General features: G+C 37.5%; 1 protein-coding gene across 1 annotated transcript in view; it reads left to right on the forward strand.

The window, feature by feature from the left end:
• Positions 1-16,296, forward strand: part of ccdc33 (coiled-coil domain containing 33) — a 116,231-nt gene that overhangs the window by 50,010 nt on the left and 49,925 nt on the right. The window contains exons 9-12 of the mRNA XM_073868846.1: positions 1,250-1,370; positions 4,604-4,736; positions 5,234-5,373; positions 5,590-5,661. Of these exons, the coding sequence (XP_073724947.1) occupies positions 1,250-1,370; positions 4,604-4,736; positions 5,234-5,373; positions 5,590-5,661 (466 nt within the window). The remainder of the gene's footprint in view (positions 1-1,249; positions 1,371-4,603; positions 4,737-5,233; positions 5,374-5,589; positions 5,662-16,296) is intronic.

Here is a 16,296-nt window from a genome sequence, read left to right on the forward strand (position 1 = left end):
GAACAGTTTACTGTAAAGATACCTCAAATAAATAATGGTACAGTCCACTGTAAAGATGCCCAAATTTAACTGTAAAGACGCCTCAAATAAATAATGTCACATTCCACTGTAAATATACCACAATTTAACTGTAAAGTGTAAAGATGCCTCAAATAAGCCATAAAGACACCTCAAATAAGTAATGGCACATTCCACTGTAAATATACCCCAATTTAACTGTAAACTGTAAATACGCCTCAAATAAATAATGGCACTGTAAAGATGCCTCAAATAAATCATAAAGACACCTCAAATAAGTAATGGCACAGTCCACTGTAAATATACTCCAATTGAACTGTAAACCGTAAAGACGCCTCAAATAAATAAGGGTATAGTGCACTGTAAATATTCCCCAATTTAACTGTAATCTGTAAAGATGCCTCAAATAAATAATGGTACAGTGCACTGTAAATATACCCCAATTTAACTGTAAATTGTAAAGATGCCTCAAATAAATAATGGTACAGTCCACTGTAAAGTTTCCTCAAACTAATAATGGGATAGTGTGAAGTTACTGAAAATGATCAATGGCACTGTTCACTGTAAAGATACCCCAAATTAATAATAATACATTTTACTGTAAAGATACCTCAAACTGTAAAGTCTCAAATTAACAATTGAACAGTTATCTGTAAAGTTACCTCATTTATTGTAAACTGGAGAGATACATCAAATTAATAATGGAGTAGTCCACTGTAAATATACCCCAATTTAACTGTAAACTGTAAAGATGCCTCAAATAAATAATGGTACAGTCCACTGTAAAGTTTCCTCAAATTAATAATGACATTAAATTGTAAACTGTAAAGATACCTTTATATGAATAATGGTACAGTCTACTGTAAAGCTAGAAGGTGTGATTCTATAAGTGTTGATAGACACAGGTGGGCTCAGATGCCTCCATTCCCTCTGTGGTTCTTGTCACACACAGACTGTGCTGCTAATAATAGTTGAGTTGTTGCCAAGGCAAGCAAAGTGGAAGTGCAAATCCATGTTTTATTTACCTTTCACCTTTTTCAAATGGTTTCATCAGAAGGGGTTGTAACAGCAATCATAGGGAGGGCTGGTGGTCTGTCCTCTCTTGTATTCATTTTCTCATATGTGTGCAGTGATTGTTGTTATATTAAATCCAGTTTTATGAAGGCTGTGTCCCTGCCAGTCACAGAAAAATGCTTTGGATATTTTTTCTAAACACTGTCTTTTCTTTTAGAAGCAATGTGCTGCTACGTGATCCCAGGGCTACAGGCGTCTCAGTGAGGTCGGTCTGGTTTCCTGATCCATCTGAATATGCTTTTAAAGTTCCTACCCTCACTGCACACGGCTGGCCACAGGTTTAAAAGCCAAATGCACAGCACTAATTCACCAATATACATTAAACCTACGTAATATTGTACTACTATTAAAATCTGAGAGAAATTATAGGGTGTACCATAACCCCCTAAATCCTAAACATATCCGAAATCTAACATTATCTCTAAATTAACCCCAAAATCTGACTCTACAGACTGAAACCATCTGCTATACTTTTATTTCTAACTTATCTCCTTCATTTGATTTACTATTATTATAAAGGATAGCTGAATGTATTAGAGTCTTAACGGAAATGTAAACCATTTAAAGCAGAGAAACAAACAACCAGATGGACAAGGGGACAGTAAGGTGAAGTAATAAAGGCTTTACTAAAGCAGGTTTTGGCATCTCTGATCTCACATATGAGTGTTTGCCCATGTGTATAACTGTGTCATTTTCCTGCATTTCCTGGCACATTGAAGACTTCTGCCATTAGAGCAAATCTTTGCCAACACACTTTTTCACACGCTCTTCTTTTGCTGCCACATGCACACACAGCTCTCAGACTACTATAAGTAAGCATGTGTCATCTTTTTCATACTCTTGTAGCTAAAACGTTTCCCACTGAGACCCAAGGTTCACCGTATCGATCACATGAACCTCTCCATCCATTATTTTTCTGCCAATACTAGCATTTCTCTTCTGTCTTTCTACAGGTCTGTGTTTACTTGTTTTACACGCGATCTGATTGGATAACAGTAAGAGCCATGCTTGTGTTTGTATGCGCGCATGTAAGTTCGGGTATGTGTGTTTGTTTCTCCATGTGCATGTGGAGGTGATAACTCTGTCATCCTGCCCTTATGCCATCTGTGCCCAGTCAGTGTTGTGGCATTTCTCCATGTGCGACACACTATAGATAGTCATATAGCACCCTGTTTATCTCTGTTATGTAAAGTGGTCTGATGCATCTTATGCAAATGTATTAAAGAATATGGTTTTGTTGTTTATTGTGATTGTCAACAGTGTTTTGTACAATTCATTAATCTTGGCTTCTCTAGATGTAGTTAAGTGTGTTATATAGGATGCCTTAGAATGAAGCTTTCTATGTAAACCGAATCGATACAGGGGAATTTTGTTGCTTTACCTATGGAGGGCACAAGTACTCCACTGCATGGCTGGCCAGTAAAGGCCTTAGAGATGAAAAACTAATGCCATGGCCCCCTTCTTCACCTGACTTAAACCCTATTGAGACCTTTTGATCCCTTCTTAAGCAGGACATTTACAGTGAAGGTAAACCGTACACGTCTCTGAACAGTGTCTGGGAGGCTGTGGTTGCGTCTGCACAAAATGTTGGTTCAGACCAGATCAAGAAACTGACTGAATCCGTGAATGGAAGGCTTGTGACTGTTATCGAAAAGAAGGGTGGCTATATTGGTCACCAGTGTTGGGGGTAACGCATTACAAGTAACGCGCATTACGTAATAATATTACTTTTCTGAAGTAACGAGTAAAGTAATGCATTACTTTATAAATGTACACATTAATATTTGAGTTACTTTTTCAAAAAAGTAATGCGAGTTACTTTTTAGTTTAATTAATTCAATTTTAAAATAAAACAATGTACTGAATTAAACTGAACATATTAACGTAGAATTACACACTCTGTGCGCCTTAGCGCGAACCGTTTGAGTTAGAAACGGAGATTGCAGGCCAGAGCTGACATTTTTGCAATCATAAAAAACACCTGTAAGGCCTGAAAGAGATCAAGTCTAAGCCAAGTAAGAAAAAGTAACGCAAAAGATACGCAAAAGTAACGTAGGCATTACTTTCCATGAAAAGTAACTAAGTAACGCAATTAGTTACTTTTTTGGGGAGTAACTTAATATTGTAATGCATTACTTTTAAAAGTAACTTTCCCCAACACTGTTGGTTACTGAGTCTATATATTTTTTATTGTTTTATTAATTTTTTTTGTAAATGTAGAGTTTGTTTATTATTCTCACTTTAACAGGTGAAAAAAAACAAGTGAGATGGTAAAATCTTTGTTTTTCATTTAGATGCCTAATAATTCTGCACACTAATAGTTGCCTAATAATGATGTACATAGAAATATTCTCTTAAGAAAGCCAAAATTTCACTTTTACTACTTAAATGTTCAGGTTTGAGGGTTTGTTAACATTTTGAATTGACCAAGAGCACTGTAGTTGTACAATAACAAAAGTAATCCTCAAAAATACAACTTGCCTAATAATTCTGCACTCCCTGTATACATACAGTAAACATATAATATGTAGCGGCCCTGATATGTAGCGGTTACTAAACCTTGTGGGTTGCCGCCTTCATGGAAAGCTTCATTCTAAGGCATTATCCTAAATAAAACAGGCCTTTTTTTTTGGAAAATCTCAGTTACTGTTGGCAGCAACTATGTGCCATGCTTTTTAATGCTTTGAACCTTTAAAATTGTAGCATTGCGATACCTTATTAAAATTTGCGCATAGGCAGTTAGTGTAACTTGGTTTTGAAGGAGCTTGTAAAACATTGTCTTAAAAATCACAAACATTTTCAGTGCTAGTCTAATTTAGGTTAGATTTAGTATTTAGTGTTAGTATTCTGTAAATTTGCATGTATTTCCATAATTAGAATGTCAGTTGAATGCGTAATTGCCAAGTGTAATGGCACTGTAGACTGAATCAATGCAGAACGTCAGGAGTCTCAGTCGCTATTGACCTTTGTGTGTACCGGGGGACCAAAGTGCCAATGACATTTTAGGACTGAGGATCTCAGGAGAAGAGTGCTCATTTGTGACTGCCAGAGGTTGTCTGCTGTGGTGTGGAAAACAAACATCCTCCATCTTCCGAAGTATTCGGTCAGACAGCAGGTTTGCTAGGTGCCCTCAGGGTACGGCCATCTGCTAGCAGTGCCAACTCCACCCGCAGAGCTTTGAGCAGGTGCCATACATACATGCATACACCTCAGTCTCTGCACAACAACCACACAACAACACACAACTGTTGATGATCGCAGTATCCCTTTCCACAGCCAGGGTTTCATTTAATTTAGATGTAGACACGGACAAGCTAGCTTGCTTAAGATCTTTAGATAAGAGATTTTTCACTTGTATAATATGATGGTTAACAAGTGTCAGCTTTAACATTCTCAGAAAAACGTGGTATAAAAAAGGATGCCTAAAATACATTTTGTGGCTTTAAAAGGATGCTTAAATGTTTCACATTGTTGATATTTAGACTTTATTCAGTGATTGTTTTTTGAGCAGGTCTCTCTGCCAAGGTCTCCTGAGGATCAGCCCGTGTGGAATCACTCTTTTCTTTTCCTGGGTCGTGACTGTGCCACTGTCTTTACTGAAGGAGCAGCACTTGTTCTGGAGTTTTACCCCACAGCAGCCAAAGGTACATATTGAAAACAAATGTATACCTATCTATACCCAATGGTAGTTATTAGGACCTTTTTAAAGGGTACTGCATCAGTGAATATGGTAATGCAGGACTGTAAGTGGGCGGGGCTTTATCAGTGTGACCTCACATTGATAAGAGAGTCAAAGCGGCATGTCTAATAAGACTGCTTTGGTTTAATAATTAAAAAGGATAAAAAAGGAGTGGGTACATTTTTTACATCATAGGGTGGTTGTGCTCACCCACTGCCAACACACATTATATCCAAGTGGATTTTGCATAATTGGTGCCCTTTAACATTGGATTTGTTCTCAAATCTTTTGACCAATGATAATTAACATCAAGCCTGGTGTTATGCCTGGTTGTTTTTCTGCCTGGCTAAAAATCAGACATCCGTAAACACTTCTACAAATCATGTTGAGTTGTCTGTTGTATTTATGACAGTTTTTGATTGTGAAACAACACTGTATAATTTTTTTATATGCGTCCTTTAGTGATGAACATGGGGAGCTGGCACATCCAGGGCCCTCTTGCATTCTCAGGACTGATCCTGGATCATTCACTCTATAGGAAACTGTCTGAGAGAGGACTCAGGGTGCCACATCTGCCACTGCAGATTCCTGCTGTTAACAAAGTAAAATTGATTCAGTTCAATTATAGTTTAAGCATCACAGAGTGAAATTAAGTTGGTTGCTAGTGGTCTGAAAAGATGCATTTACGCCTCCATTGTAATAAAAGACAATAAAAGTGTTTTACTAACTAGTGAGGAGCTCAAATTATTTGAAGATATTACTTCTCAAAGCGGTCAATGCATCCGTATTGATTTTGTCTAATATGCTTTGTTGCTCAGGGCTGCCCGTCATTTACCACCTCTGAAACCCCACCCACTATCAGCCTGGTGATTCGTCTCATTGGCTCAGAGGTGAGTCATCATTAGCAGCCTCCACCAATCAATTTACAGCACTTTTTTCAATTTTAAGTAAATTTTCAATTCTACTCACATATCGTGTATCTTGACATTTTCATGCGGATAATAAAATTACTTTTATGCAGATTTTTTTTTATTTATTCAATTCACATTCAATTGTACAATCATTCAACATACAAGCATACATTTATTTTAGTCACCCCTAATGGATTTTGCGTAGGATCACTAGCTGGTTTATAAAAGCTACTGCGATCAGGATAACAAGATTTCTTAACATGGTTATTGGATTACAAAATATCTACACATGGTAGAAAATCCATCTCATTTGAACACTGCCACACACACACACACACACACACACACACACACACACCCACACACACACGGTTTATAGCCTGAAGAGGGCTCTAAAGCTCTTTTATTGCCCGTTAATAATTGCTATACAGCATTATTATCTTAATGCAGCCGTTTTATTGGCTGGAGGGGACAGGGAACGGTTTACTGGCTCTCTCTGGAGCACTCTCAGTCGCAGTATCCATCTCTATCTGTCCATCATTCCCTCCCTCCTCTCCATTCCTCTGACTGATGATTCCTAACCAGCTGGAAGTGGTTACAGTTTTATGGCTAGGATTCCCAAATATAAGCCATCACATGACCACGCATTCTGTACTATAACAAACACAATTTGAGAAATCGTTTAATATGTTCGATATTTATTTGATTTTCAGAATATGCTCTTGAGTGAAATATAAAGAAAATGTCTTTGAAGCATGTTTATTAATATACTGGGACTTGTTTGTGTATATTTTAGTGGCATCTGGTGGTGAGATTGCGGACAGCTCTGTCCACAATTTTAAAACGCTTATGGTAGCCGCCACAGGACAAACACGTCAGCGTCTGATGCTGGATTCACACCAAACGTGGTAGAGGCGGCAAAAAGCATTATTCGCACGTAGTTGGACGCTTTAACATTTTGAGTTTACTCGCTTCATTTGCGCGTGAAAGCCGCGTGTAAAATTCTAGTCATTCGAGACATTCACGTGGAAATTTGTGTCATGGGAGGGGCTTCTCCGACTCCGCTCGCTTCCTGTAATCACGTCACTTTTAGAGCAAGCTCCTGATTGGTTACCACGGCACAATTTTCCACCAAAGTTCAACTTGCACGTTTCCCGCGGCAACACTCAGTAGGCATCATTCGCGCGAACTAGACGTGCAAATGAGGCGGATTCGCGTGTAACGTGCTGCGCTAAACGTCTCATTCGTGCCGCGAGACCTCCAGAGGCGTGTAAACGCGTCTTTACATTGACTTAACATTGAAATCACTCGCGCTTGACGCCTCTACCGCGACTGGTGTGAATGCAGCATAAGACAACGTAGGGACAAACGCACTCTATTAAACAGTATGTCCGTTTAGGGCTACTGTAGAAACATGACGGCGACTTCCATGTAAGGGGACCCACGGTGTATGGAAATAAAAACGGCTTATTCTAAGGTAATAAAAACAATACAGTTCATTATGTATGGTCTTTATACACCACTGATAGTATAGTTATCTATTTTATATTGTATTTCTGTCAAGAGATCGAAGTATAGGTGAATGTACGTGAGGGTACACGCACCAGCAAATTTTTAAAACCAACGTAAGTCGCGCATGTGCGTACAGGAATACGTAGTATGTATGACACAAGCGATATTGCAATTTATCGCAATGTGCATGCATCGAACATCAGCATACGTGTATGAGTCAAATTAAGTATGCTTTGCAAGGCTGTGTGGTTTTTACAAATATGAAAAAAATTTAATTAGCCTAGATTAAGTTTATTAATTAAGTTTAAATTAGCCTAGAAAATGTCTGGATTTGAATGCATGACCTTTTGCGCTGCTAACGTAATGCTCTACCACTGAGCTACACAGGAACAAAAGATTCATCTAGTTATTATTTTTGTTATTATCAACGATGACGTGTTTATCAAATCCTCTTGTAATTATCGCTTACATTCAGGAGGACGCCCTTCAAATTACTAGTGCTTTATATTTCTATTTTTATCGTTATTATTGTGATTTACATAAAAATAACAAGCACCCACCCAATCACCAGTGCGCTGGGTAACTCCGAATCCGAGAAACTGTGGGGGAGTCTGGGCAGCTTCGGGTGCTTGGGTGTTAATTGCTTGTGAGTGCTGGCTCTCATATCACACAGATGATTGTACTGTATGAACAAAGAACTGTGGAGAGGACCGAAGAGGAGAGACTTTGCTGCTGGCTACAAGTGAGAGGAGGAGATATGCGGCCCTCAGGAGCCAATGGCCCCTAAGAACACGAGGTGGAGGGTGGGGGAATCTGTTTCTCCCCCTGACTTAGGCGTTTCATCATTAGAGGAGCTGAGGCAGGAAGATGAGAAAGAAAAGACACATGGGAATTTCTCAATGTAAAGATGCCTAGGGATTTTGGCCGAGCCGAGAAGAAATGGAATTTTATATCGGAGTAGAAATTGTCGGTATAAACAAAATTCCAGCTTTTACTGCCACACACAATAAAACAACTGTACAGCATAACAACTGTAGCTCAGTGGTAGAGCATTGCTAAAGGTTGTGGGTTTTATCCCAGTGAACACGCATAGATATATAGATTGTAATGCACTGTAAGTCAGATTAAAGCATCTGCCAAATGCATTAAATGTTAATGTAAAAACTTAAAACTTAACATATCAGCTAATAATAAAGAAATTAATTTTTTAAATTAGAAATTGTATCTATTGAAATTATTTATTGCAGATTAACTAACAGGAACAGACAAGAAACAAAAATTACTAAATACTGTAAAAATATGTTGTTAATTGTTTATGTTAGCTAATGCGTAAGGGATAATGTATAGGCAGCTGGTTGTTATCAAAGAAATAAGCCTAATAAATGATTACAACCTTAAAAGTATGGTTGGGAACATTAAATATGGATTAAATAAAATGTATTTGCTCATTTTAAACAAATGCAGAAAAACCTGTTTACTTTAGGTTTTAAGATAAGACAAGGCGTTCAAATGTCACAAACACACTTTTTGGTTTAATCATTTGTAAATATAATGTATGTTAATAAAATACATATTTATATTTATTTTTTGTGTATTATTAAACTGTAACTGTCAAAATGATTTGCAGCATCCAGGTTATTAGTGTTATTAGTTTTGAGCAGTTTTCTGGGAATAACAAACGTGCAAATGTTGCGACTGACCAATCAGAATCGAGCATTCCAATGAGCCGTGTAATAGGGGAGAGCGGGGCACAACCTAACGCTTTTTGGCTTTGGCTCTATCATTCAAAAAATATTTATGCTAGATTAATAATTTTTTTACACTATCAACATACATATCTCTGCTACAAATGACACTTAGGGCCCTATTTTAACGATCTAAGCGCATTGTCTAAAGCGCACAGCGCACGGTTTAAATGGGCGTGTCCGATGCCACTTTTGCTAATTTAACGACAGGAAAAAAGGGTTGTTCATATTATCCTAATGAGTAATGGGTGTGTTTTGGCCGTAACGTGCAATAAACCAATGATAGTCTTATCTCTCATCCCCTTTAAAAGCCAGTTGCGCTGGCGCTATGTCTAATCCCTATTTAGATGACGGACTTTGTAAACTGAAAAACTAAACGGAGGAAGAAGACCACCAGTTTAAGAATAATGTTAAAAATTTTGTTGTTTTCATTTTTATTGAAATGTAATTTTTTTTTTATTAAAACCTTTAAAAGCCTTTTTCTTTCAGTCATAGATGTACAAATAGCAGGCTTTTTATTGCTGTAAATGTATTGATATCCTACATAATCATTGTAATCTCATAAAATAATTTGCAAATATCCAAGAAAATGTTTGTTATTCTAAAAATACAAACAAGAGATAAAGAATTTACAAACGTGCGGAGAGCCGAAGCGTTTCAGCACTAGAACAGCGCCATGGGATTTTTAAAAAGCATTACTTAAAATGTTTCTCATCATATCCACAGAGTCATCATATACAATAAATCCGTGAGGTAGCATTTAAAAACATTTAAAAATAGATGCATTTGTTTAAAGCAAAGCATTTATTTACTTACCAGGCTGCAGGTCAAGCAGCTCTTTACGCCTTCTAACGTCTCATAATCGGTCCTCATTTATGTCCAAGAGACTCAATAATAATATTTTACATTCAGTCCTTTAATCTTTCATATTTAAAAGTGTTTTTGTGCTGCTGCGCATTTAAGTGCGTGATAAGCAAACCCGCTTTGTCGTCCAGTTTATAGGCGCATATTACTAACGCGCTCTTTAAAGCAACACTATGTAGTTTTTTTACCTTTAAATAATGTCTCTAAAATTATTTCAGTGATAGAACAACTTTTAACTGGACAAATTGTACTGTTGCTGCAACCTGAGCAGCCTCCTAGCTGCTACAAGCACACTCTGAAAGTGGCGGTGGAGGGTAGGAAACACAGCCCCGCCCCTCCCCCTGCCTACAGAAGAGTGTCTGATACCAGGCACTGTTGCGCTTTTTAACCACATGGGGGAGCTGTAAGTAATTTTTACATGGAAACTACATTGTGTTGCTTTAAATAACAAAAACAACATTGCGCCATTGACTTTAGACTTTAGACCAGGTTTTTGTTGGTCAATGGCATAGTCTATTTTAGTTGCCTCAAAATAACAATGCACCTGAACACACCTTGTTTTTAGACCAGAACGCCCATCGGCGCAAGTTAATTGTAACAAACAGGGTTTGTTGTAACGCCTTCTAGAAAATTTGCTTTAAACACAAATAATTTAATAAAAATCTGTCTATATACTAAAGGTGAATATTTGTTTATATATCTGCCTATAATAGATAGATATCCACATATTCATCAATCCATAATCCTTAATTTAACCTTCTTTGTATTATGCGTCAATGCATATAATATATTTTTTGGAAAGGGCTGCACAATTAAGACAAAAAAAAAACATAATTGTTAGTTATTTCGCCTGATATTGTATTAACAGTTATCATTTTGATTTATAGCTCACATTGATTTCATTTTATTATCATTGTATACTGGAGGCTTAATTGTAACACTGTGTTACAACTAACACCTCGGTGTAAAAAATGTTTTCAATCCCAGTTATCAGTTACTAGGAGTTGCTGACATGTTTCAAAATGGTGTTATGTTTTAGGTAACAAGATAGTGATTAAAATAATATAAGGTTTGATTTGGGGACTTACACACCTAACTCAGAAATAAAAAAAACATAAGATGAAGAAATTTACTTGTATGCCTTCAAAACACTCTTAGTTCAATATCTTAACCAAAACACATCAAAACTTTTCACAAATTCACAGGATATAATCTTTTGACAAAGAGAAAAAGACACAGACTGCTCGGCCATGAATACATATGTAAAGTAGCTGTGTTAAAATTAACCCCGCGTTAGTTTGTGCCTCGCTCATCTCTACTAATTTTAACAAATTTCTATAAAGTGATGTAACTCTGTTAGAGTTAATTTCTTTATTTTTTATTTCATTCCATTTATTTAGCATTTACAGCAATGTTACAGCAAGTGAAAAAAGTCAATCTCATGTGCCATTTATTCAGCATAATGTTTTGCTCTATTACAACCATTTTCTTTCTCTAATGTTTATGTATGAAGAATTGAAGGACTTCTGCATCTGAGCATTTCAAAGGGGACCAGAATCGTGCTTCTGTGCTTGCTGAATCGATACTCACGCCCCCACCCACAGAGAGCCAAGTATTATGGGGGAAGGGAGATCCATTATTCAAAAGTGGGGGGCTGAAAAATTATTTTTTTTAAAAACCCCTTTTTCCAGTTGGTTGCTATAATAAAGTGGGTTGTTGCACTATAATAACATTTTTTCCCAGCTCACATCCACCGTAGAACAGAGCGCCGCGCTTGAGTCGCTATGTAATTATCTCTTTGGCGACTGCTGTAGCCGTGATTGCTGCCGACGACCGAGAGAGCGAGAGGGCAGGTGTGTGCGCGCGTGTGCGCCTCCCAAATTATTTCAAGCTCTGCAAACCTCTCGCAAATCAAGACCAGCATTTCATTAACATCAAATTGTCGCTGATGGATTCGTGGCTTAATGCAAAACTCGATTGTGGTGCCGTGCATCCTCCATAGAGACTGATGGTTGAGAACTCATCCAGATGTTTTTAAATGCACATTCGTCTGCATTCATCCATGCCTCATGTACGTTTGTAACAAATACTGCACTTTTATTTTGCCTTATCCACTTGTTGTATTTATCCATATCATGATCATAAGTGTGATTTATCAGTAGATGTTTTATCTTTTCATAGTTTCTGTTTGACTACCTTCTTACAAAATACTAAATTTATAGATAAAGCCATGCCTTTGGGATAGAACGAGTGCGCCCATGCGTTCTGAAATACAGCCATCACTTTCAAAGCGATCCAGACAGCTCGACACACGCAGAAACACAGACATCTGCTGCGTGTGAAGCAGCCAGCAGGGTGAGGGTTGAATATGAATGCAGACAGCCAACAGTTATCAAGCCTGCGCCCGCATCCTCTGGATCTGTAAAGCACCAGCATGGATTTATACCGTGAATAAATGCATCATTTCAGTTTGAAATAGAGATACAGACTAGGAGACAGGGAATTGGGCAGAGGGTTTGAGATTTGCAATAGGAATTCAACATGTGGATGCTATAGTAGTAATAGATAAAGGCAGATTTTAGGTTATACACTGGTATTGGTTGTTAAATGATATAAATTTGCTGATGTTCATCTATCTTTATTTAATTTTATTTAATTTTATACAATTTAACCCTGTTCTGTGTCAAAATTAAAGCCTATTTTTGCTTCTAAAGAATGCTTACACTGTCAGAAACAATGGTCAAAAAATGGTCCCTAGCTGTCAATGGTGCTGTACCCTTTAAAAGGTCTTAAAGGAATATTCCATTTTCTTAAAAGAAAAATCCAGATAATTTACTCACCACCATGTCATCCAAAATGTTGATGTCTTTCTTTGTTCAGTCCAGAAGAAATTATGTTTTTTGAAGAAAACATTGCAGAATTTTTCTAATTTTAATGGACTTTAATAGACACCAACATTTAATACTTAACTCAACACTTAACAGTTTTTTTCAACGGAGTTTCAAAGGACTATAAACGATCCCAAACGAGGATCAAGGGTCCCATCTAGCGAAACGATTGTCATTTTTGACAAGAAAAATAAAAAATATGTACTTTTAAACCACAACTTTTCGCCAAGGTCCGGTCCAGCGCGACCTAACGTAAATGCGTAGTGACGTAGGGAGGTCACGTGTTACATATATAAAACGCACATTTGCGGACCATTTTAAACAATAAACTGCCACAAAGACATTAATTAGTATCAATTGACATACAACAATGTAGGAACGGTCCTCTTTCAAGACGCTTGTAAACACTGGGGCGGAGTTTCACGTTCGTCCTCTGTGACCTCTTGACGTCATGACGTATTGCGGTGACGTAGTGGGGTCAGCTGGCGCATCACGACTGGATCTACACGATGAGAAGTTGTGCTTTAAAAGTGTATATTTGTTTTTTTTATTGTCAAAAATGACAATCGTTTTGCTAGTTAAGACCCTTATGCCTCTTTGGGATTGTTTATAGTCCTTTGAAACTCCGTTGAAAAAAACTGTTAAGTGTTGAGTTAAGTATTAAATGTTGGGTTCTATTAAAGTCCATTAAAATTAGAAAAATTCTGCAATGTTTTCTTCAAAAAACATAATTTCTTCTCGACTGAACAAAGAAAGACATCAACATTTTGGATGACATGGTGGTGAGTAAATTATCTGGATTTTTCTTTTAAGAAAATGGACTAATCCTTTAATATGTACTATTAAGGTACAGATATGTATACATTTGGTACCAATATGTACCTCTGAGGTACTTTCTAGGTACAAAGGTGTACTTTTTGAAAGATTACTGCCGCAGTGACACATATAGGGACCATTTTTTCTGACCGTGTTCAAAGGAAAAATACATGATCTACAGGTTTGAACTTCATTTTAACATCGTTTACTTACCCATATTCCAGCGTTAAGGGAATGTTCCATTTTCTTAAAAGAAAAATCCAGATAATTTACTCACCACCATGTCATCCAAAATGTTGATGTCTTTCTTTGTTCAGTCGAGAAGAAATTAAGTTTTTTTAGGAAAACATTGCAGGATTTTTCTCATTTTAATGGACTTTAATAGACACCAACAATTAACACTTAACACGTAACAGTTTTTTTCAACGGAGTTTCAAAGGACTATAAATGATCCCAAACGAGGCATAAGTGTCTTATCTAGCAAAACGAATGTCATTTTTGACAAGAAAAATAACAAATATACACTTTTAAAGCACAACTTCTCGTCTAGATCCGGTCTTGATGCGCCAGCGTGACCCCACGCAATACGTCAAGACGTCAAGAGGTCACAGAGGACGAACGCGAAACTCTGCCCCAGTGTTTACAAGTGTGTTGAAAGAGGACCGTTCCTACGTTGTTGTATGTCAACTGATACTAATTAATGTCTTTGTGTCAGTTTATTGTTTACAATGATCCGCAAATGTGAGTTTTATATATGTAACACGTGACCTCCCTACGTCACTACGCATTTACGTTAGGTCGCGCTGGACCGGATCTAGACGAGAAGTTGTGGTTTAAAAGTGTATATTTGTTATTTTTCTTGTCAAAAATGACAATCGTTTTGCTAGATAAGACCCTTATGCCTCGTCTGGGATCGTTTATAGTCCTTTGAAACTCGGTTGAAAAAAACTTTTACGTGTTGAGTTAAGTATTAATTGTTGGTGTCTATTAAAGTCCCTTAAAATGAGAAAAATCCTGCAATGTTTCCCTCAAAAAACACAATTTCTTCTCGACCGAACAAAGAAAGACGTCAACATTTTGGATGACATGGTGGTGAGTAAATTACCCCACTTAACGTAACACAAGTGCTTAAGCTTTACACGTGACTACATGAATAGTTTTAAATCATTATATATTTCTTCCAAACGTCTCAAGTTTGATTGATGATTGCTTCCGCATATATTATAATGCAATTAACATTTACATCCATTGAGTCACAATAGACGATGCCATTATTGTGTATGCATGTACACGTATTCGCATTCCTTACATGAAGTTGTGAGTGTACGCGTGTGCCTACACTGTTAACCCTCTGCGCAAGCATATGTTTAATGCACACTCACTTGCTCGACTAATGATGTGGACCCGGTCAAGGCACAGAGGGGGTTGGTCCTTCTCTTTGTTAGACTGCTGCCCCATCACCCCCCCCCACCCCCTTTCTGTACTCACCGTCCCAGGGGACGCCTCTAGAACTCGCTAATTGAATCAAGTACACGTGATAGCCTCCAGCCGTCGAGAGCCAAGCCCAGTTTTGATGGTTTTGTTGGGCTCAGCACCAATGACAGCTCCCATAAACTTCAGCAACTGGTTGCCTGCCTTTAGAGAAGAGATGCATTCTGGTCATTATTGTGTGCTTGGTGCAACAGTATGTAGAAAGATATGAGAGTGGGAGTATGGAAATTAAGTTTAAAGCAAGCATATCTGCATAACTACATGTCATTGCCTCCCACGCTGGTTGTTGTTAGGAGCATCTGACCAACCAGACTGTGATAAATTAATTCGCACCGCAGACATTTTGTTTTCCCTGAAGCTGCTGCCGAAGGTCAATTGTGTGTGTTTGGGGAGAAGCGCTCGGGTGGAGAAGGTTGGATGCATTAGGAATGATCAAACCTTTGGACCGTATGCGTGTGACTGCGCATAGCTTAGCGCACTCAGTCTCACCTCGCTCATTAGCATAGCGATCTGAGAGCTGTGTCGCTGCCCATGGGCGGAGATGAGCCCATCAGACCTTAAATTGCAGGATGAGAAAGGGAATGTTCAGATGAATTGTTATGATTAGATTTATTGGGTTTGATGAAAGAAGTTGCAATGCAAACATCTGAATATAGCCGTGTGTATGTATTTTAAAAAGCAGAAGTTTAACAGCAAAAAATATAATTCTGTTAAGGCCATAGTTATTTATTTGTTACCCTGGACCAAAAAAAATCATAGGTCAATTTTTTTTGTTGAATAAATAACCTTTCCATTACAATATTTGATACAACTATTTGAAAATCTGTAATCTCAGGGTGCAAAAAATCTAAATATTGAGAAAGTCTCCTTTAAAATTGAAAAGTTGGTTCAACTTAAAAAGTTACTTCAATTGGTAACACCTACAAAATTTAAGTTTTATTCAACTTAAATTGTTCACCTGAAGTGGAAATTTACAAAATATCTTCATTGAACATGATCTTTATCCTAACGCACAAATTTGTACGGACGTTTTAACTTACAAATCATGATTCAACAAAAACTTTCATACTTACATTTATTTTAAATGTATATAAAAACATAAGAACAACTTATGCAGGGTTCACACCAGACGCGGTAAAGGTGGCAAGAACGAGTGATTTACATGTTAAGTCAATGAAAAGACGCGATTAGGCATCCTGCGGAGTGGATGGCGTGTTCAGCGCGAATTGAAAAATTTGAACTTCCGCGGATTTCTGCGCTGCATTAAACAATCAGGACCTTGCTGAAGTAGTGACGTG

The sequence above is a fragment of the Misgurnus anguillicaudatus genome, chromosome 6 (assembly GCF_027580225.2).
Source record: "Misgurnus anguillicaudatus chromosome 6, ASM2758022v2, whole genome shotgun sequence".
Taxonomy (NCBI): Eukaryota; Metazoa; Chordata; class Actinopteri; order Cypriniformes; family Cobitidae; genus Misgurnus; species Misgurnus anguillicaudatus.